Source organism: Populus trichocarpa, chromosome 7 (assembly GCF_000002775.5).
Source record: "Populus trichocarpa isolate Nisqually-1 chromosome 7, P.trichocarpa_v4.1, whole genome shotgun sequence".
Lineage (NCBI taxonomy): Eukaryota > Viridiplantae > Streptophyta > Magnoliopsida > Malpighiales > Salicaceae > Populus > Populus trichocarpa.
This window is the reverse complement of record NC_037291.2, coordinates 2,285,841-2,309,608: the sequence shown is the minus strand read 5'-3', so window position 1 is coordinate 2,309,608 and position 23,768 is coordinate 2,285,841. Positions and strand designations below refer to the sequence as shown.

Below are 23,768 nucleotides of genomic sequence, written 5' to 3'. Positions count from 1 at the left end.
AAATTTCTTGTAGTATAGAAGAAAGAGGAATAATCTGAGTAATTGATCAAGATAGTAGAAAACGACTAGATTTTTTTTCTCCACGACTCAAGTGAGAAAGATAACATGCCAATTTGAAGTCATTTGTCCCTACTTCTAGACAGATTGTGTTATTTTATGTGATGGTGCTTCTAGATAGATTTAAACGGTCCATTAATTGTTTCTTCCATTCAAATGTCTCCGATGGCTTTTCTTGCGTGTAAATGGTTGCTCCGTGCATTGGGTCCTTAATTAGTTTCTTCGATCTACATGAATCACGTACTAACGAATTCTTGAAACACGATGTAAGAGGAATAAACGAAGAGTTGAAAAGTAGAGGATAGACGCCAGCTAAATTAGCAATCATCATGCAGAGAAGTATTCAATTCTATATTATTCTTCAACTCATCTTCATCCCACTTGACTGGAGACCTTGGTGGATAGAAACCCTACTAAACAAAGCTTTTGTAATACGTGAAGAGACAGTTGCTCCAAACTTCTAGCTAGACCCTACCCACATGCTTAATTATGTATGGTGGAGAATAGAAAAGCCTTCACCCCACTATACCACCCCTTTTGTTTATGTGAACTTAGCAATAACTCAAGGACGATAAAGGGACAGTTGAGCTGGACGGAGGCCACCATCGCCATCTGAAGTGAGCTATTAATGTAAGGAGGCTTATGTGTGTTGGTTGGATGAAAACTATAACTAGTTTATTAATATTAATTAGCTCTGTAAACGAAAAAAGTAATGCATGTTCTTGCCTGAGATGCAACTTACGTTTTAAAAACATATTTATGGTGCAAAGCGTTGACAATGCAAGAGAAGTTCTACAGCGCCGCCTTCACTTAGCAGTGGTGCTGCTCCATTGGAATGCCGTAGGACTTATGTAATAGTGGATACAAAAGAATTCGTGAACGTCTTAAAAGAAAAAAAAGGTGAGCAACTGATTTGAGCAGTTGTTCCACTTAGGTTTTTATATATTTTGTTTATTTGTCTTTATTATTTTTGTGCCTCTTTGATGGGTTTGTTATGATGTAGTGGAAATTATAAATGAAAAACATAGGGTTTTTTGGCCTTGGCCAAAATAGCTTTGCTGGTTGCACCGGGCAATACCCCTTGATAAGAAAGTTGACCTTAGGGGCTACATTAATTATACTGTATACCAAATTTTGGCTCTTTATTCGACTCAGAATATTGCTTTCAACTGTTTTTTCAAAGTTGCCATCATCAACTATTAAAATGGCTGCAAAAAGACTGGTCAGATGGGCCATTTTGTAGTGGTAGCATGATGGCTGTAAGGGCAATTAATTGGCTATATCTATTCTAAGGTGTAGTATTCTATCATGTTATTATGATGGTGTATGGTTTATTAGTTTAGTGGGGAGAATTAAAAATGTTAAATATCTTTGAAAAATAGTTATTTACATATTTTTTAGGTAAAAAAAAAGATAATGAATAATAATTAGACGATGCTGTCGTGTGGTTTCATTTTTTATTGTTAAAAAACTTTGATGTTTTTACAATTTTACCCTTAATTTGAATCAATTGACTTTGTAAAAATTAAATTTGATCTTCTAAAATTTCAAACTTCTCAATTAAGTTCAAATTGGGCTTCCAAACTTAATTTTTCACCAATTAAACTTATAATAAAATTAATTTGACCAATTTAAAGTATAATTAAGTCCTTACACCTAATTAAATCCTTTAATTGGATTTAAATTAATTTTTAAACATAATTAAACCTTTAATTTGACCATAATTAAATCAAATTGACATATTAAAAATTTAATTATGTTCTGTGACTTAATTTTTATGTATATTTGTTCAATAATAATTTAATTTGACCTTGAATCTATATTATTTTTTTAGTTTTGGATATAATAGGGTACAATTAGGATTCTGACGGAAGCTTCTCAGTTAAATCCTGTTGCACCCTAATTGATAATACCTCCTCTGCGAATGATAGAGTTTTCGAAGCCAATGTTTGGATTAAAGGGACCCCTCCGAAAGTTCAGGTGTTTCTCTGGTTGGCAGTACAGGACAAAGTTAGTACAAGAGCTTTCCTTCATCAACAGACTGTTTTGTCTGTCACACCACAAGCTTCATGTGTCTTTTGCAGCTCAAATTTGAAAACCTCAGAGCATCTTTTCATACATTGTAACTTTTCTAGGAGTGTTTGGATGAAAGTTTTGGATTGGTGGGGTATCCAATGTTGTTTACCGAAAACACTTGACTCGTTGCTTCTGCAGTGGCCCGAAATGGTACATGGCAAATTCCAAAGATCAGCTTGGAGACTAATTTCAAGTAGTACTATTTGGGGTATTTGGTTGCTGAGGAACAAAATTGTTTTTGAGGAGAGAACTATAAACTTGTTTGATTGTTTCTTCACCATTCTTCATCGGGTTGCTATTTGGTTGCATACTCAGGATTCAAACTTTACTTATACAGGAAATGACCTCTTAAGATCTTCTGATGGCATCAAATTGTGGTGTAATAAGAAATCTTAGGTGGTCTTTTTGTTGTTTGCTGTAGTAGATCAGTTTTTTTTTTTTTTTCATATCCCTTGTATTTTTCTTTGGCTATTGGCTTTATGACCTTCTTAATATACTCTCGATGATTATAAAAAAAATAGGGTACAATTAGGTTTTTAATTTAATCCAAAATTACAGCTTGATTTTTATATATTTTTTAAAATTCTTTTCAGCCTGCTTTTTTTTCTTTTTAAATGCCAGTGTCTTTTATTTTTTAATTTTAATTTTATTTTCTTTGATAGTGCATGTGCAACGGTATTTATTTGTCTTGTGATACATGGTTGGAACACGCAGAGTGAATTATAACTGAGCCCTTGCTTGTTCTACAAAAATAATTACTAAATGGTCGTAGCTTTAAGAACTATATATTTAACTCCTATATTTTTTATATTTATTTATAATTTAGTCTCTTTTATATAATTTTGTGATCTCTTCTAATTTATTTTATTTATTTTCATTTTTTAAAATGTAATAATGAAAAAATAAACAGGTAACATGAAGAAATTTGACCATGATAAAAGGTTTCGAATTAAAAAAAACTACTAAATTAAGGATTGTAAACACCGGTCAAGGATTTATTTAATTATTCTAATATTATAGAGATTAGTTAATTAATTATATCTTTTTATAAGTTATAAAGAATGAGTAATAATTAATAACCCTTGCAGTCCAATTTCTATTCCAAATTCACAGAAGTTGACTTTTGAAATCAGCCAATACCCCCAGTTGACGGTCAATCCATCCTGGAAACAATATTAATACCACGGACCGACTCCTTGCTTGTTTACTGGGCACTGACATGATTTATGAATTTCCACACTTTCTAATAATTTATAAAAAAATTATCAAAAAAATTAGAGTGATGTTTTTAAGGTCTCAGTAAAGTTCATAGATAGCCATTTAATTAATCATCACACATTGGAGTCAACAGAATCTGAAACAAGTGTCATAATTGAGTTTTTCTTTTGATTTCCAAGTCTATAAGCATAGAATATTGGCCTTTCATTTTTTAAAACAAGAGAGTAAACTTATTGGTATTTTTTTTAATTTAATTAAAGATAATAGAGTTTAATTTGAGATTTATGACTATTTGGTAATATAGATTCTCGTATCATTTCTATTGCAAAGAAATATTTAAATTTTAAATTTTAAATTATTGAATAATCTAAAATATTTTTATATTACTCTTTAATCCTAAATAATTGGAATGATTAGGTTAAAATATTTTTATATTATTCTTTAATCCTAAATTTAATTCAAGTGATTTTATTGAATAATCTATATAGCCGATTAGTTACCTTTAATCCAGTAAAAAATCCTTCTACATAGCAGGTTACGAATATATATTTTCATCACACAAATTCAATAAATTTAATTCAAGTGATTTTATTGGATAACCTAGCCTCTCTTCTAGAGATAGGTAATAAATAACTTAGTCCACAAGCTAAGTCTACTACAGTAGCAAGGAAAAATCCTAGAGGTGCATTTAAATTTTTATTGACTTCAGTCGCGCTGGACAAGCCATTTGATAGTAGATTAATATAACTTAGTCCTTGTAGTTGAAGACAATAATTAAGTAATCCTTATAGTTTTAAAGATTTTATGTTTAAACCCTAAATTTTTAAATTTATTTACACTTTAATATTCTATGAATTTATGTTCCTTTTCAATTTATTTTGAAAAATAATAAATTAGAAATTGTTAACATCACTCAAGGAGTTTTTCTTATTTTTTATTTTATAAGGAATAATTAATTAGTTTTGATAAACTACTAAGATAAAGTTATAATTAACTTTGTTCCTTTTTTTTAACATCACTCAAGAAGTTGTAGCATATCTTTTTTTTTTCTCTCTGTTTCTCTAAGTTTATTTCTTTTTTTTTTTCCATTATGTTCCTGTATTTTGTTTTGATTATTAATTTTATGATATTTTCAATATATTATCTATGAAAGAAAGTTATAATTCACTCTTTCCATCCTGTTCCAATTTGAAAATGAAGGTGACACCACTGCTCTAATATTTATTTATGGGTCAAGTTGACGTAGCTTGCCCTTTGGGGGGGTTTGTGCTCTGTCTCATGTGGACGTCTAATGTGACTGCTTGGCTAATATACGGTGTATCGGAGGTCATCTTGGAAGCAAATTGAAGTCATTGGCCAGTCACTACCAGAAAATTGATAAATACAAACGGAAATATCGAGGGAATATTTCCGTCGGTAAATTTTCGAGGAATTTTACCGACGGAAATATTCCCTCGGTATATACCGAGGGAATTACCGTGAGAAAAAAAATTAAAACAAAGCAAAAAAAAATGATGACGTGTCATTTTTACCAACGGAATTACCGACGAAACAAATTTCGTTGGTGATTCCGTCGGTAAATTTGCTGGTAAATTGTGAACACTGTTCATCATGTCAAGTACAAAGGGAATCACCGACGGAAAATTCCGTCGGTATTGTCCAGATAGTAAATCACTGACGGATTGAAAAGTCGTCGGTGTTATTTGGCGGTTTTCTGAAAAAATTCAATTAATTTAAAATTTTCATTTAAATATTACAGACGGAATCACCGACGGATTGAAAAATCGTCGGTAATTTTTCGGCGGTTTCTGAAAATTTTTTACGAAATTGAAAATTTAAATTAAATATTACCGATAGAATTACTGACAAAATAATTTAAAAATATTAATATTTAATTATCCGTCGGAATTACCGACGGAATTTTTTTTAAAATGTTTTTCCAAGCATCGGTAAATCCCTCGGTAATTCTGTTGGTAATAAAAAAATTATTACCGACGCGTCTGTTCCGTCAGTAAATCCGTCGGTAATTATATTACCGACGGATTTAGCGACGGACAAAACATTACCGACGAACGATTCACCGACGGATCATTTCTGTTTTTGATTCCGTCGGTAATATAATTACCGATAGAATATGTGTCTTATACCAATAAAAAATTTCTATCAGTAAAACTATTAAATCTTGTAGTGAGTGCCTATGTCGACTGTGAAGTTGGATGAGTAATTGAATCTTTAATTTTGATGAGAATTGAGATTGAGAGCTGCAGAATGGTCATGTTTTTTTGTTTTATCTGTAAGAAAAATAGGAAGTCGATACTTCTAGAGCATGCCAATCAAAATGAATTATTGAAAGCAGAAAAAGTTAAGGTTTGGTAGCCTTTTCTTTTATGTTTTTGCTTTTTAAAAGTACATTCATATATTATTTTTTTATGATTTTAACGAGATGATATAAAAAGTTGAAAATAAAATTATATTTATATATTTTAAAATGAAAATCACTTTACAGCACTGCGTCAAGAAGCACTAACCATGACAAAATAGAACATTGGAAGTGTTGTCCAAATTACAATTGCTTGTGCTAATAGTCCCTCATCGACGACTAGCCTATAAATGTCATAGCAACACCTTGGCATGAAACATAACAAATATCTACTTCCTTCCAGGTTCCGACCAAGCTCACAGAAACCTTTTTTCTTTCATTATCTGCTTGCAACCATGCAAAACACAAAACCTCATGCCGCCTTGTTATCTAGCCCTGGCATGGGACACCTTATCCCTGTCCTTGAACTAGGCAAACGCCTGCTCACTAACCATGGCTTCACTGTCACAATCTTTGTTGTCACAACAGACAATTCCCTTTCAAAATCCCAGCTTCTCAAGCAATCACCTTGTCCTGACCTGCTTAACATTGTCTTGCTACCACCAGTGGACGTTTCTAGCCTAATCACCCCAACTACTGGCATCCTAGCACAACTAGCAATTATGATGCGGGAGGCTTTGCCAAAACTACGGTCTGCAATACTAGCCATGGAGTTTTGTCCAACGGTTCTTATTGTTGATTTTTTTGGAACCGAAGCTATGGTGATTGCTGATGAGTTTAACATGTTGAAGTACGCGTTCATGACTTCCACTGCATGGTTTCTTGCACTTACATTACATATGCCAACTATTGATAAGGCAATTGAAGACAACCATGTTAAGAACCAACAAGCTCTATTGATTCCCGGCTGCAAATCACTTGAGTTCAGGGATACGTTTGAACCAGTTTTAGACAGAAATGATCAGATGTACATAGAGTACAAACGCATGGGGGTTGAGATGCAGAAGTTTGATGGTATTTTGGTGAATACATGGCAGGATTTGGAGGGCACAACACTTGGTGCACTTGAAGATGAAAAGAGGTTAGGGAGGGTGGCTCAGGTTCCGATCTACCCCGTTGGGCCACTGGTTAGAGCAATTACACCAGGTCCAAAGAGTGAGATGTTAGAGTGGCTAGACATGCAGCCTATTGAGTCTGTGATTTATGTCTCGTTTGGGAGCGGGGGAGCCCTATCAGCCAGGCAAACAACCGAGCTAGCTTGTGGGCTAGAGTCAAGTGGCCAGAGGTTTATCTGGGTGGTCCGTCCACCCATAGAAGGCGATTCAGCAGCAACCGTATTTAAGACAAACCACAGAACTGACGACACCCCAGATTTCTTGCCTGATGGATTCTTGACCCGAACCCGTAAGATGGGACTAGTTGTCCCAATGTGGGCACCTCAAACCGAAATCTTGAGCCATCCATCAGTTGGGGGATTCGTATCACACTGCGGGTGGAATTCAACCCTGGAAAGTATAGTTAATGGAGTTCCCATGATTACATGGCCACTCTATGCAGAGCAGGGGATGAATGCTGCAATGCTTTCCGAGGATATAGGAGTGGCCATTCGTTCGAAGTCATTGCCAGCAAAGGAAGTGGTGGCTCGAGAAGAGATAGAGACAATGGTTCGAACGATCATGGACAAAGGTGATGCAAGAAGGGCAAGGGCCAAGACTCTAAAATCAAGTGCTGAAAAAGCTCTGAGCAAGGGTGGCTCCTCTTACAATTCACTTGCTCATGTGGCAAATGACTGTGAGACGGCCTTCAAATACCTGAAAGCAAAGGCTCAAGGTGCATAGAGGCCACGAGCAGCATCCTCGAAAAAAGTATTTTGCATATCTACACGGACCTCTACATGAAGTCCTCTTTGAATTTCTATCTGAGATTTTTTTTTTTTCAGTTGATTGTTACTTGGAATGATGAAAGATGCACTCTCTCTCTCTTGTTAATTACTAAATAATCTGGAATAAAATATATAACATCTCAGATTCATCCAAAATATTCCTCCATCTCGAATCATAGTGTTCCAACCAGTCCACTCATCGAGCTTTAATAGGCTCAAAGTTGATCAGCATTATCTTTCTTACATCAGAACCGGCCGGAAAAGCTGAAAGGCCGGTAGAGACTAACATAGAGTATACCATTATATTGTTCAACAAATCCACTAGAGGACTCCAATGAAGACGGGAAAATAACATAAATGCAAAAGTAGAAACTTCAACTACACGACAGGATGTTCAATCCCCTTATGCCGAATGAAGAGAGTGCATGTAACGCAGCATGACGACTTGATACTAGATGCTAGAAACAATTAAGAGACTATTTCCTAGTGTGGCAGCTCCTATCTTTTCTTTTGTTTTTGTTAATCAAATAGTTTTTGTTTTTTTTTATTATTATTAAACTGTGTAATTATATTTTAAATTTTAATTTTATAAAAATTAAAATAACATATTTTTTATTTATATAAACTTACTTTTCATTTATTTTACATGTACTAAATATATATATATATTTTTTAAAAATTTCTAATCTATTTTTTCACCGCAACTCCGAAATCGATCTGCCACGATGTCAAAGCTTCAACGGATCCTAATTTTACCAAAAGGTACGAGGAATTAGGATACAGTTCTGCGGTAATTTATTAACAACCATTGTATAGTTCCTAATCACTTTCACCCACAACTTTTTCGACCTTTTTTTCACTCGTTCGATGCAGCTAAAGTCAAGCTACGCCTTCCCATCAACAGGCATGCAAGTTCGAAGTCTTGCCGTGAGAAAAAAAATACAATAGACTGAGGAACACTGAAAATATAAGAAACGAGAAATATCAGCAATATGTAAGAAAAGTAGAGCTGTAATAGTCTCTGCAATGATTTTGATGGATCAATACACACTTAGTCAAATAATAAGTGGCTCGTCTGTTTTTCACCGAAATTGCATTTTGTATCAGTCTCCTTGACCATACTCACATTATTCTCCAGTCTTATTCCAAAGTTCCCGTCCATATAGGTTTATGGGAAATGAAGCTCCAGAATAACACAGAATATTTATTGGTTCAGCATATTAATAATTTAGGAGATGCACCAATTAGTAATGTTTTAGGAATGAGAGTAAAGAAGAAAAACTCTAGATTAAGTTGAGATAAATAAGACCTCAATGTGCGGGGTTGAAAAGTACGACGCTGATTGTGCCCTGCAAAGTGCGGGGTTGAAACTCAAAATATTAAGGAGGAATTGTCAATGCAATTAATTTCTGCAGATCAAATTCTGACCCAAGCAAAGAACTTCGTCTTCACTGTTTGCAGAGCCAGCCAGAACACGAAGGCAACTTGGAAAATAGCCCAAAACCCCTACTTAACAAAAGAATTCAAGAATAAATAAGATATATTTATAGAAACTGATTCAAAATCCAAAACGTTTGGTCACTTATTATAATTTTGTTTGTTTTTACATTTTAAAAATATTTTTAAATTTTTTTTATTTTCAAATTAATATTTTTTGATGTTTTTATATTATTTTGATGCACTAATATCAAAAATAATTTTTAAAAAATAAAAATATTATTTTGATACATTTTCAAATAAAAAATACTTTAAAAAACAACTACAATCATACTCCCAAATAAATAGACTCTATAGTTTCAATGTAACCATCTTCGTCCACCCAAATCAGCTCGGAAGATGGGAGTGGTTGTCTCAATGCGAGCCCGGCAAACTGAGATCTTGAATCATCCGTCAGGAGGTGGATTTTTACCACATTGTGGTTGGAACTCAGCCGTAGATAGCATAGCTAATGGAGTGCCAATGATTGCATGGCCACTCAACGCAGAGCAAGGGATGAACGCTGCTTTGCTTGCCGAGGATATTGGAGGAGCCATTCGGTCGAAGTTGTTGCCATGGAAGGAAGTTATGGGTAGAGAAGAGATAGAAACGATGATTAGAAATATTATTGAAGACAAAGGTGATGCAAGAAGGGGCAGAGTCAATTTGGCACTAAAATTAAGTGCTGAGAAAGCTTAGAGCACTTGGACATCACAAACTGAAGAGATCGGAAATAAAATTTAGCTAATATCATAAAAAAGACTAAATCTATATAAGTACTTGGACATCACAAACTGATTTTGGAGCTTAAAAATATTCTCTTGTGAAATAAAAATAAATATGAAGTTTAATGCGCAATTACAGGCTGAAGTTCAATTTTCTTCATCTTACGTTCTTATTTTTTGAGAGGGTCCTTGGCTACTAGAAACAGGAATCACACCCCTATGGGTTCAGTAGCTTTATTCAGCCATGCCATCTCAGATTCATCCAAATAAGGGGCCAGAATATCCCTACATCTCCCATGGTAGATGTTAAGCCAATTTATCTCTTCAGGACCTAGAAGGGTCAAGTCGATCATCTTTGTTTGATATAGTAAGACTGAATTGTAATTGGGCTTTTCTTCAACAAATACAAAAATCTCGAATGTGCAGGGAGGAAAATGGAAATATACAAGTTAAATCTACAGCAACATTTATAGCACACCTTCAACTTTAAAGCTAATTGAGCCATGGGGAAGGCCAAATTAAATATTATCATAAACTTTTCTTTGTACACAAACTATGAAATTATTTCCAGAGCAACCAAGGAGGCAAGAGCTAGTAAAAGGCTCAAGTTAGAACTTGGGACCGTCAGTGTCATACACTTCAAGATTTACTGTTCCAACTTCACCAAAACAGTTACTTTTCATTTCTCTAAATTCGATTAGTTCTGTTGAGCAGTTGATCATTTTAACTCATTGGAATATTGGATTAGTTTTCCAGTATTTGTGTCTGCTTGCTTGGACTGGCAAATGATTCCCTGTCTTTTCAAGTTACCTTGACTATTTTGATTCATAGGTAAGGCAAGTTATATATTCCTATTTTTTTCCTTTTCCAAAGAATTCATTTCCAAAGTCTTACCTCAAGAAACAGATTATTAGAAAGAATTGAAGCATATTCAGGAACAAGTGAAAAAGAAGTAGAACAAGCACAATCACTGCAGAAATTTGATGGATGCGCATGTGCTTACCCATGTTATGTGCTCGAATGATAAGTAGCCCTTGTCACCAAAATTGAATTTTGTATCAGCCTCCTTGACAATAAGCACATTCTCCAATCTTATCCCGAAGTTCCCATCCTCATAGTATCCAGGTTCTGAAAAATGAAATCCAGTATTATACAATTTCAATGGTTCTAGCATAAAGATACATTTTTGGTCCTTGAAAGTAGAACAAAATGCATAGATATCATTCAAACAACATGTAAACATTAATAAGATATTAATAATTTAAGTTGAGATTAATAAGACTGTAAATATAGATAAGCTATGTCAGGGTGCATGGTCCTCATATGATGGTCTCTTGACTACTCCTGAGCTCAATGTGTCCCAGTAAAGTGCAGGGTATGTTACTCGGAACAATATGCAGAGACAGAAGTTTACAGAAACAAGGGCATTAGAGTAGGAATTATTAATATAATTAACTCAAAGCCAAGGTAAACCTAAGGGGAGACCACTCTGAGTACGAGAGCACACCTGCCAGAATTGATAGGGAATGCAACCACCATTATAAAAGAAGAAGAAGAAGAAGAAGAAAAACACAAACATATACATGAAGGGAATATACACGGATCTATTTTGGAGATATTCTTTCTGACCTAGAAGAAAAGCAATGAAGATTATAAACTAACCATCCGTTACAGTCATGGAAGCTTGCAGTGGCACATTACGAGCATGTGGTCTGAAACTAATTAAATGAGGTCCTGTCAAGATAGTTTCAAAAACAGTAATCAGCTTATTTATCAAACTAAAAACAGAGAAGAAAAAAGGCAACAGTTAGCAGCTGTTGCTCATTGCTTACCTTCATGTACATTTAGGTATGATCCAATACCATGACCAGTGCCATGTCGATAATCAAGACCATCCTTCCATAAAGGAATTCGAGCAAGAATGTCGAGGGCATGACCTATAAAATACAATAAATCAATGGATGAGTAAAATCAATATAACTTGATGTTTCACTGTAACATGGTTTACCAGTTGTACACATGAATATAAACAAATGACAGATAAAAGATGAAATTACCATTAGTTCCATTGGGAAAACAGGCATTACCCAAAGCAATGTGACCCTTGAGAACCTGTATAATATTAATTTCATAAGAGTTGGATGAAAAGGAGTGGGAAGAGAGAAAGGGAGTGCTTTGTAATGATATCAACTACTGTAATCTCCTGTTCCATATAATTGAAATGTTCAAAGGGAAGTCTGAAGCCACATACCGCAGTGTAGCTAGCTTTTTCATGCGTTGATGGATTCCCAAAATGGACCGTGCGAGTTATGTCAGTTGTTCCATCCAGATACTTCATGCCATAAAAATATCAAAAGAAAACATCATTAAGCAGTATAATATTATACAGAGTTTGTGATTATAAACCAAACAATTTATGAACCTGTGCTCCAGAATCAAACAGATAGATGCTGTCTGGATTGAGCTCTGCACATGTTTCAGCATGTGGAGAATAATGGATGATTGCTGCATTTGGACAGACTGATGAAATTGTTGGGAAACTTAACCCCCTAAAATGCTGCCATTTGTATCACATAACCAAAAAAAAAAAAAACCATCTTGTCAAACTACTTGAATGAGAAACAAAAACAATATCACACCAAAATTAAATTCCGTGAAGAGATAAAATGAGCCTTTGCTTGTTGCCATTTTCACTTACAAATAGCTTTATTCCCTGAGTTGAAATGATTTTAGGCTAGGCTTCCATCAATTTTCATACTAGGAACCAAACTCTCCAGCTATAAGGAGATCCAGTCCATTTTATCTAAATTTTCACCATCATGACCAATCAAAGGAGAAAAACCCGAGCAAATTATAAAGATCCCCTATATACATTTCTGCACTTTACTGTTCATTAATCAGGTCAGGAGGCATAGCAGGGTCACTTCAAAAATAAATGTTGAAAATTTCCTATACCTGGTAACCAAAAACCACATGTAAAACACTACTATAAAGTAGAAGACGCTAAAAATCCTTAATTATGTTGACAGAAAAAACTCACTTTCAAATATTCAAGAATAAAATCACAACATCTTAATTTAATCCAATTGATCTAAATTCATATTTGGCTCTCTTCCATAATCCTTCCTCCATCAACAACTATCAAACATGGCGCAACAGATTTGCACACTGCTCTTTGGATGATATATATCAATAATCAAATGTCAGTTTCTCCATGATAGTTCAAATAAAAATAATAATGCATTGAAACAGCAACTTATTGCCTAGAAACTGACAATACCTACTTTTTTACAGCATGAACAGAAAACAATAATACTACAATAACTTCAAAAGAAAGTCTGCTCCAAATAAGACAATTTATATCATCTGTTAATTAAACTTTTAATTTTGTTTGATGTAATAAGAACTTTTTTCCAAATGTATTTGGTGGGAATACCTCTTTGGATGCTCGGAAACCCTCCAGCTTATCACTAACAGTTACCTCTGTCAGTCTTATAGCTCCCCTGCCATAGCACATACCATTAATATGAGGAAAATGCCTCAATGTCATGTCAAGCTTAGCCATTTTGTGTGCCTTCATTGTTCGGTGATCTTGTGCAGGACACAAGAGGTAAAGAAAAATGCCCAGATAAAAAAAATATTTGGAAGAGAAAGAGAAAAGGGGAACCGATCATATAGCATCGTTTAAAAGTAAACTTCTGGCAAAAAAGAAATAGTAGTCAGTGATGGCAATGATGCACTTTATCCAAAAAAAAATAAAAAATGACAGTCAATCATTTTGTGTGACATATAGACCAAAGCAAAGCTTGCAAAAAGTTTTCCTAACACTAAGTTAATAATTTATATATATGTATGAAAATAAAATTGAAGTATCAATAGCCATATCAGGCCTAATAATACCTTAGTGATGGAGCTGTACAAGAAATAAACATCCAAACATTCTAAAACCAGACATCAAATATTAATCAATTTTTTTTTTCAAAATGGGATGATCTTGCATCGCAAGATATAAATTTCCAGTTTCATGTCTTACTATAGAAAATGCTCAGACTACACATAATGGATGAAATTAATGCAAATGAATGAGACAGCTTTTCTGCCACTTCTAGTATGGACTATCTAAGAGCATGGCTTGTGAGAGAAGGCTCCTAAAAATCAGCAGGATCCATTGCAATTTGGTACTAATAATAAGATTCCATTGGTTTTATAAGCTCCATTTCACATGCATATACCAAACAAGAAATATATACTAAAATATAAAATCAACCAGATGCGCAGAACTTCACTCTATAATCAATCTCATATACACAAACATTAAATGCAACAATGGAGGACTTATTAGTATGTTGACATCATACTTTTTATCATTTTGTCTTGCTTGATACATAGATATATCAGCAATCTGAATTTCAAAGATTGCTGTTTATTCAGTAGTAAACACAAACTTCTCCAATATTTTGTACTAGGAAAAATCAGGTTACATCCTAATGTCTGATGCAGCATTTCCAATATGAAACTTTTTGGATGTTCAATTGCAACGTCTAATCATTGATAGAAAGTAACAGTATGACAAAGGAAAACTTACAAATCCTTTTTCTTATTTGCACTTTGCCCCTCCAAGAAGTAGCCTGAAGCCCCATTTGATTCCTGCATCTGCATGTTCAAGACAAGATTTGGCATCAGGTTAAAAAAAATTTCACAGATGCTGGTGAATGTTTGAGTTCAAGCTTGAGCACATTGAAGAGGATGAAATAACCAAAAATTGATTCATCAATTGTTACATCTCAGAGTTACCTGCTTATCTAACCAGACAAGATATTGCACAACAGCAGCACCATCCCGAACGTGTGTCTTCTTTAAGCCATCCAACTCACATGTAACCTCATCTGCATAGTTCTTCCCAATTGAGAATTTAATGTGACAGACTTCTGTTACCTTTACTTCAGTGCCATGTTTGATCCAGCAAATTTTATACGGTGCAGGATGCTTACTGGTTTGCAATCCCAATTTAGTAACCATTGCTTTTGATACTATATTTTCGCTGCTGCCACTGTCAATGATAATATCACAGACCCTCTTGTTCACGGTGCACCTGGTTCTGAATATATTATGCCGCTGAGAGGGTTCTTCTCGCTTTGGTGCAAACAGCAGCCGCTGAACTACAAGGCTGCTTCATTATCATCTTTCTCTGTGTCGAAGATGCACTCTTCTTCTAGCTCTATTAAGTTCACGGTACTTCTTCTTGGACACTGGTTGGAACGGTGTCCTGGCTGTCCACATCTATAACATTTATCCGATCCTGGACGAGCATAAGGATTTTTGGGCGTCACCTTGGGTGGAATGGTGTTGGCAGGCCTTGTTGGTTCTCCATTGCTGCTTGTTCCCCATATAGTGTTGGAGAAAGAGGGTTGGGTTGTTGAAGTCGTCGAGGTCATCGGGTTCTTTCCTTTGTTGACTGTTGCTCGATTATTATCAAATGGATTCCTGGCCCTAACCATCGCCTTTGATCTATCTAATTGGGTCTCTGCCATAATAGCCAGTGCAACGGCTTCAGTTAGGGTGTACACTGTTTGCATCGCCACACGATCCTATATAGCCCAACACAGACCTCCAACAAACCTGGCAACTTGTTGTGCCTCCGTTTCCAGCAGATTATTTCGTGATGACAGCCTGTGGAATTCTTCCAGGAAAGCCTCAACGGTTCTGGCTCTTTGTCTACATTCCTGATACTGTTTAAACAAAATTTGCTCGTAATTTGGCGGTAGATAATGTTAAAATCTACAGTTAAATGAATACTATTGAAATCTGCAGTTTAAATGAATAACAAACGCAGAGAATTCTAAAAGAGAGAAAGTTGAAGCTGAAGGAAAATAAATATTATAAATTAAGAATACTTATTTAAAGACTTACAACTAAATTCAAAAATGCTATAGATTTTCAACAAACATGAGAGATTATTGGATTACTACTAATAGTAGAATAATAGCAAAACTTGCAACAGACTCTATTATGAAAAAATAAATTCAAAGACTAAGTCTAACAGCTATCTTCAGAGGCAAATTCTCATAGATTCTAACACTCCTCCTTGAGATTTGCCTTGGACAAACCAAGTTTCATCCTTAGAAATTACAGCCTTGATTTAGGGAGTGCTTTAGTCATTATATCAGCAAGTTGTATATCGGTTGGACAGTAATGAAGCTTTACAAGTAAATTCTTCTCAGCTTCTCTTATGGAGTGAAATTTCACATTAATGTGTTTGGTCCTCCCATGTTGAACTGGATTTTGAGCAATAGCAATGGCAGACTTGTTATCACAATAAAGCTCAATTAGTGAGCTTTGTTCTTGGGCTAGATCAGCAAGCAACTTGTTCAACCATATTGTTTGATTTGCAGCAGCTACTAGGGAAATATACTCTGCTTTAACTATTGATTGTGCCACAACTTCTTGCTTTTTAGCATTCCAACAGATTGCACCTGAACCAATTGAAAAAACATATCCAGAAGTGCTTTTCATATCATCAACACTCCCTACCCAGTCACTGTCTGCATATCCACTTAATTTTACTCCTCCTAACTTTGAGTACAAGATTCCAAGATCAGTTGTCCCTCTAATAGACTTTAGCACCCTCTTGGCAACTTTTATGTGAACATTGCTAGGTGAGCTCATGAACCTTGACAGTAAACCAGCTGGAAACATCAAGTCAGGTCTGGTTGCTGTCAAATATAGTAGGCTACCTACTAAACTTCTATATGCAGAGGGTTCTTCAAGTTTCTCACCATCATTCTTTGAAATCTTCTCATTTTGTGCCAATGGAGTTGCTACTTCTTTGCATGATTCAAGCTTAAATCTCTTGAGTATATCAACAACGTATTACTTTTGTGAAACAAAGATACCCGAGTTGCATTGATGTATTTCCATTCCAAGAAAGTAGTTCATAATGCCAAGATCAGACATTTCAAAAACATCTTGCATTTCTCTTTTGAATTCTGCCAGCAATTTGACATTGCTACCAGTCACTAGCATGTCATCCACATAAAGTGAAATTACTAGCTGCAGACCATCTTTATCTTGTTTCAAATACAAAGTAGCTTCATTTTCACTTCTCTTGAATCCCAGTTGAATCAGATGAGTATCAATTCTGTTGTACCAAGCCCTTGGTGCTTACTTCAAGCCATAAAAAGCCTTGTGTAGCTCATATACTTTTTGTTCATGACCAGTAACTACAAAGCCTTCTGGTTGCTGAACATAGATTTCTTCAAAGAGTATCCCATTTAGAAAAGCAGACTTGACATCTAAATGATACACTTTATATTCCTTTTGACCCGCAAGTGCAAGTAGAAGTCTAATGGTATCATGCCTAGCAACTGGTGCAAAAGTATAACCATAATCCACTCCAGCAACTTGAGCAAAGCCTTTAACAACCAATCTAGCCTTGTGTTTGAAAATTGAACCATCTGGATTGAATTTGGTTCTGAAAACCACTTCACACCAATTTCCTTTTTATTTTGAGGAAGTTCTGTCAATTTTCAGGCTCCATTTCTTTCAATGGAATCAATTTCTGACTTCATAGCATCAATCCAAGCTGGAAATCTTGCAGCTTCAGTGTAGCTTATAGGCTCAGCATGTACCAGATTACATCTTTCATATACATCAGACAAGGTTCTCACCTTAAGTATTGTTGTATCTGAAGTTCCTTTAATGTCTGGTTGATCTCCAGTTCCTCCTACTGCTGGTTCAAGAGCAGCTGTGGTTGTGCGATCAACTTCCTTTAAGTCCCACTTCCAGCAGGAATTCTCATCAAAATGAACGTTTCTACTAATTTGAACTTTAGCTGCACTCAAATTGAATATTCTGTAACCTTTAGATTTTGTCGCATATCCCACAAAAATTCCTTTTTCAGCTCTTTCATCAAGTTTCCCTCTTCTGGCATATGGCACATGAAAGTAGCACAATGATCCAAATACTTTAAGATGTTTGACAGTAGGCTTAACACTAGACTATACCTCTAATGGTGTTCTGTCTTGAACAGACTTTGTTGGTAGTCTGTTGAGCAAGTAAACTGAAGTGTTTACAGCTTCAGCCCATAGAAACTTTGGTAGCTTCTTTTCAAACAGAATGCACATTGTCATCTTCATCACAGTCCTGTTCTTTCTCTCTGAAACTCCATTCTGTTGTGGTGAGTATGGAACTATCAGCTGATGCACAATTCCAGCTTCTTGACAGAAAACACTGAACTCTTTTGAAGTATACTCTCCTCCATTAGCAGTTCTAAGCTTCTTAATTTTCTAACCACATTGAGTTTCCACCATTTTCTTGAAGTTGTTGAACATAGAAAGTGCTTGTGACTTGGTTTTCAGAAAATAAACCCAAGTCATCCTACTGAAATCATCAATGAAGAGAATAAAATATAGATTATTGCTTAATGAAGTTATGCTCATTGGTCCACGGATGTCTGAATGGACTAACTCTAGCTTATGAGTGGCTCTTTTGGATATACTTTGAGGAAATGGTTGTCGATGTTGCTTCCCAAGCTCACAGCTATCACAAGTTTGGTCACTGACATGGATTTCAGGCATATCATCTACCATACCAGCATCATGTATAAACTTTAAAGACTTTAAGTTGAAATGACCATATCTTTTGTGCCACATAATACTCTCATCAACCTTGGCATAAAAGACATGCCCTTTAACTGCATCAAGCTTCAAATATAAGCTATTACCATCCATTTTGAGTTTTGCTATCTCTAATCCATGTGTATCAGTGATAAAACAAAACCTTTCTTTAAAGGAAACTGCATAACCATTTCTTAGCATTTGTGCAACACTAAGCAGATTTTAATCTAGTTCAGGAATGTAAAGAGCATTATTGATGATCTTTGTACCTCTTTTGGTGCTGACAGCAATCGTTCCTCTTCCTTTAGCCTGCACAACATCACCATTTCCCAGCTTGACTTTTAGTTGAATTGATTTATCAATGGAAGAAAAAAATGCCAGATGTTTGGTCATATAACTAGTGCAGCCATTGTTAATGAGCCAAATATTCTGTTCATGAGAACTAATAACTTGTGATGCCATAAACAAGTGCTCGTCATCCTCTTTTTCTTCTTCTGAAACATTTATTTGCTGGTGAATATGCTGTTGAGATTGTTTCTTCTTTGCTCTGCAATATTTCTCACTATGGCCGAGATAATTGCAGAATGTGCACTTGAAAGAAGGTTTGTCTTTATACCAACAATCCTTCTCAGTATGGTTGGTTCTTTTGCAATGAGAACAAGGTGAGTAATTTCGCTTTCTTTAAGACATTTCAGTTTTTCCCTTGGTAAACTTGAAAGACTTCTTTCGTTGCAAGTTTCCAGAACTCCTTTCCTTGATGTTTGCTTGGAAAGCTCCTTCAATAGCCTCCTTATCTCTCATTTGGACCCTTTGCTCTTGTACATGAAGTTTGCTGGTTAATTCTGCAATAGTGAGATTGTTCAGATCACAAGACTCTTCTATTGCAGAAATTTTGGCTTCAAACTTCTGTGGTACCGAAACCATGATTTTCTCTACCACCTTATGGTCTGTAAAAGCCTTGCCAAGAAGCCTCATTTGGTTTACAATATCCATTAATCTGCTAGAATAATCTTTGATAGATTCATTATCTTTCATTTTCATCAACTCAAACTCCCTTTTTAATGCAAGAAGTCTAACAATTTTAACTCTGCTACTATCCTCAAATTCACCTTGAAGCTTGTCCCATACTTGTTTTGGTGTTTCCAAGTCCATAATTTTGGTGAAGATGTGATCTGCAAGTCCAGAATGTAGGCAGGTGATGGTTTTGTCCTTCTTGAGTTTTTCTTCTTCATGTGCCTTCATCTGAGCAATTGTGGGGTTTGCTGTCAATGGTGGTGGATCAGAATCAGACACTACAACATTCCACAAGTCTTGAGATCTTAGATAAAATCTCATCTTGACAGCCCAAATATGATAGTGTTCACCATTGAACAATGGAATTGAAGATGCAGAGTTGTTTGAAGTAAACATAGAATCAGTAGACAAAATAAATCACTAGTGTTTACGCTCACCCTCTCTGTGTTTAGCACTCAAAAAACTTGCCCCACAGCCCGTAGGATATAAGCTCTGATACCACTGTTAAAATCTGCAGTTAAATGAATACTATTGAAATCTGCAGTTTAAATGAATAACAAATGCAGAGAATTCTAAAAGAGAGAAAGTTGAAGCTGAATATAAATTAAGAATACCTATTTAAAGGCTTACAACTAAATTCAAAAATGCTATAAATTCTCAACAAACATAAGAGATTATTGGATTACTACTAATAGCATAATAATAGCAAAACTTGCAACAGACTCTGTTACGAAAAAATAAATTCAAAGACTAAGTCTAACAACTATCTTCATAGGCAAATTCTCATAGATTCTAATAGATAACGAGATCGTAATAGTCGTTTCATTTTAGTCCATGTTTGAACAATCCCCTTCTATTGTCGCAGCCGGGTACTTTTTAGTTGCTCCCACCAGGCAGAAGCTCCCCCTAATAGTCTATATGCGACTAACTTCACTTTCTTATCTTCAGGAATGTCCATATAATCGAAGAACCTCTCGACTAATACCAACCAATCAAGCAACCCCTTAATCTGAAGTTGTCCATTAAAACTGGGCAGGTCCATCTTCATTCGAAACATCTGTTGGTCTGGTTCCCTTTGGTATCCTCTCCGGTTTCCCCGGAGTATAGCTTCAGCTTCTTCTTCATCCTCACTTAGGATGTCCTCATAGACTGGCTGCCTTCGTAGGATTCCTGGAGGGCGTTCACAAGTTTCAGACCTTTCTCTGTGATGTTGATGACCCGGAGGATTGTTGATCCCCTGATTATTTCCTGCTGTCACCCTAACAAGGGCTGCTTGGATATCACGTAAGGTTTGTTGTGTCTCATGCTGGAAAATTCTGAATTCAGCCCCTGTAACCAAATTGTCCTCGTGGTCACTGCCGCCAAGGGTTTTGCTTTCGTTTCGTGGGTTCGCCATCTAACAGGATTAGGCCTGCGCTGATACCAACTGATGTAGCGGATGCTTCTGTGGAAGGACGCCGCCTGTTTTCGAAAAAAATCGTTCGAATCCTCGAACCAAAAATTACACTCGAATCCACGAGTTCAAAAATTCAAGTTCTCAAAGAAAAAGTTCTTTATTGAATTGAAAAGTACCTTACAATGAAAAGAGGCAGCCTTTATATAGGCTGCAAATCCTAATTCGACTAAGAATATAATTGTTTAGGAAAGAAATAACTAGAATAAGGAAAGCAAATACTACAGCTAGAAAAGTAAATAAATCCTGATATTAATACATTAATTAAGACTCCTAAATAAGGAGGCAATCTGGTGGAAGGGTACTTCAATGGTAACTGCAGTTCCTGATTTCTCTGCAATTATATTATATCCTGCAATCTGCTCTTCCTCCTGAAATCTGCTCTTCCTCCCCTCCTGTAGACTGTTCTACATCAACTAGCCTATAAATGTCATAGCAACACCATGGCAAGAAACAGAACAAATATCTACTTCCTTCCAGGTTCCGACCAAGCTCACAGAAACCTTTTTTCTTTCATTATCTGCTTGCAACCATGCAAAACACAAAACCTCATGCCGCCTTGTTATCTAGCCCTGGCATGGGACACCTTATCCCTGTCCTTGAACTAGGCAAATGCCTGGTCACTAACCATGGCTTCACTGTCACAATCTTTGTTGTCACAACAGACAATTCCCTTTCAAAATCCCAACTTCTCAAGCAATCACCTTGTCCTGACCTGCTTAACATTGTCTTACTACCACCAGTGGACGTTTCTAGCCTAATCACCCCAACTACTGGCATCCTAGCACAACTAGCAATTATGATGCGGAAGGCTTTGCCAAAACTACGGTCTGCAATACTAGCCATGGAGTTTTGTCCAACGGTTCTTATTGTTGATTTTTTTGGAACCGAAGCTATGGTGATTGCTGATGAGTTTAACATGTTGAAGTACGCGTTCATGACTTCCACTGCATGGTTTCTTGCACTTACATTACATATGCCAGCTATTGATAAGGCAATTGAAGACAACCATGTTAAGAACCAACAAGCTCTATTGATTCCCGGCTGCAAATCACTTGAGTTCAGGGATACGTTTGAGCCAGTTTTAGACCGAAATGATCAGATGTACATAGAGTACAAACGCATGGGGGTTGAGATGCAGAAGTTTGATGGTATTTTGGTGAATACGTGGCAGGATTTGGAGGGCACAACACTTGGTGCACTTGAAGATGAAAAGAGGTTAGGGAGGGTGGCTCAGGTTCCGATCTACCCCGTTGGGCCACTGGTTAGAGCAATTACACCAGGTCCAAAGAGTGAGATGTTAGAGTGGCTAGACATGCAGCCTATTGAGTCTGTGATTTATGTCTCGTTTGGGAGCGGGGGAGCCCTATCAGCCAGGCAAACAACCGAGCTAGCTTGTGGGCTAGAGTCAAGTGGCCAGAGGTTTATCTGGGTGGTCCGTCCACCCATAGAAGGCGATTCAGCAGCAACCGTATTTAAGACAAAACACAGAACTGACGACACCCCAGATTTCTTGCCTGATGGATTCTTGACCCGAACCCGTAAGATGGGACTAGTTGTCCCAATGTGGGCACCTCAAACCGAAATCTTGAGCCATCCATCAGTGGGGGGATTCGTATCACACGGCGGGTGGAATTCAACCCTGGAAAGTATAGTTAATGGAGTTCCCATGATTACATGGCCACTCTATGCAGAGCAGGGGATGAATGCTGCAATGCTTACCGAGGATATAGGAGTGGCCATTCGTTCGAAGTCATTGCCAGCAAAGGAAGTGGTGGTTCGAGAAGAGATAGAGACAATGGTTCGAACGATCATGGACAAAGGTGATGCAAGAAGGGCAAGGGCCAAGACTCTAAAATCAAGTGCTGAAAAAGCTCTGAGCAAGGGTGGCTCCTCTTACAATTCACTTGCTCATGTGGCAAATGACTGTGAGACGGCCTTCAAATACCTGAAAGTAAAGGCTACATGGACCTCTACATGAAAGTCCTCTTTGAATTTCTATCTGAGATTTCTTTTTTTTTTTTTTCAGTTGATTGTTACTTGGAATGATGAAAGATGCACTCTCTCTCTCTTGTTAATTACTAAATAATCTGGAATAAAATATATAACATCTCAGATTCATCCAAAATATTCCTCCATCTCGAATCATAGTGTTCCAACCAGTCCACTCATCGAGCTTTAATAGGCTCAAAGTTGATCAGCATTATCTTTCTTACATCAGAACCGGCCGGAAAAGCTGAAAGGCCGGTAGAGACTAACATAGAGTATATATACCATTATATGGTTCAACAAATCCACTAGAGTACTCCAATGAAGACGGGAAAATAACATAAATGCAACAGTAGAAGCTTCAACTACACGACAGGATGTTCAATCCCCTTCTGCCGAATGAAGAGAGTGCATGTAACGCAGTATGACGACTTGATACTAGATGCTAGAAACAATTACGAGACTATTTCCTAGTGTGGCAGCTCCTATCTTTTCTTTTGTTTTTGTTAATCAAATAGTTTTTGTTTTTTTTATTATTATTAAACTCTGTGTAATTATATTTTAAATTTTAATTTTATAAAAATTAAAATAACATATTTTTTATTTATATAAACTTAATTTTCATTTATTTTACATGTACTAAATATATATATATATATATATATATATATATATTTTTTAAAAAAAAATTTTCTAATCTATTTTTTCACCGCAACTCCGAAATCGATCTGCCACGATGTCAAAAGCTTCAACGGATCCTAATTTTACCAAAAGGTACGAGGAATTAGGATACAGTTCTGCGGTAATTTATTAACAACCATTGTATAGTTCCTAATCACTTTCACCCACAACTTTTTCGACGTTTTTTTCACTCGTTCGATGCAGCTAAAGTCAAGCTACGCCTTCCCATCAACAGGCATGCAAGTTCGAAGTCTTGCCGTGA

At 36.0% G+C, this 23,768-nt stretch overlaps 3 protein-coding genes across 3 annotated transcripts; 2 read left to right on the top strand and 1 right to left on the bottom strand.

Moving 5' to 3' along the window:
- The first annotated feature begins 5,976 nt into the window (after positions 1-5,976).
- LOC7473149 (anthocyanidin 3-O-glucosyltransferase 5) lies at positions 5,977-7,709 on the top strand. The gene has a single exon (XM_002310168.3). It carries the CDS (start codon positions 5,983-5,985, stop codon positions 7,507-7,509), a length of 1,527 nt encoding a protein of 508 aa, XP_002310204.3. The 5' UTR covers positions 5,977-5,982; the 3' UTR covers positions 7,510-7,709.
- Positions 7,710-9,758: 2,049 nt separating this feature from the next.
- Positions 9,759-14,621, bottom strand: LOC18109547 (aminopeptidase P1). The gene is made up of 9 exons (XM_052454524.1): positions 14,549-14,621; positions 14,340-14,407; positions 13,191-13,257; positions 12,177-12,311; positions 12,006-12,086; positions 11,812-11,866; positions 11,587-11,691; positions 11,417-11,488; positions 9,759-10,882 (listed from the first exon to the last, which is right to left on the bottom strand). Exons 2-9 carry the CDS (start codon positions 14,405-14,407, stop codon positions 10,722-10,724), a joined length of 744 nt encoding a protein of 247 aa, XP_052310484.1. The 5' UTR covers positions 14,549-14,621; the 3' UTR covers positions 9,759-10,721.
- A 6,684-nt stretch (positions 14,622-21,305) lies between these two features.
- On the top strand, positions 21,306-22,964 carry LOC18109550 (anthocyanidin 3-O-glucosyltransferase 5). The gene has a single exon (XM_024605668.2). It carries the CDS (start codon positions 21,369-21,371, stop codon positions 22,815-22,817), a length of 1,449 nt encoding a protein of 482 aa, XP_024461436.1. The 5' UTR covers positions 21,306-21,368; the 3' UTR covers positions 22,818-22,964.
- Positions 22,965-23,768: the final 804 nt, after the last annotated feature.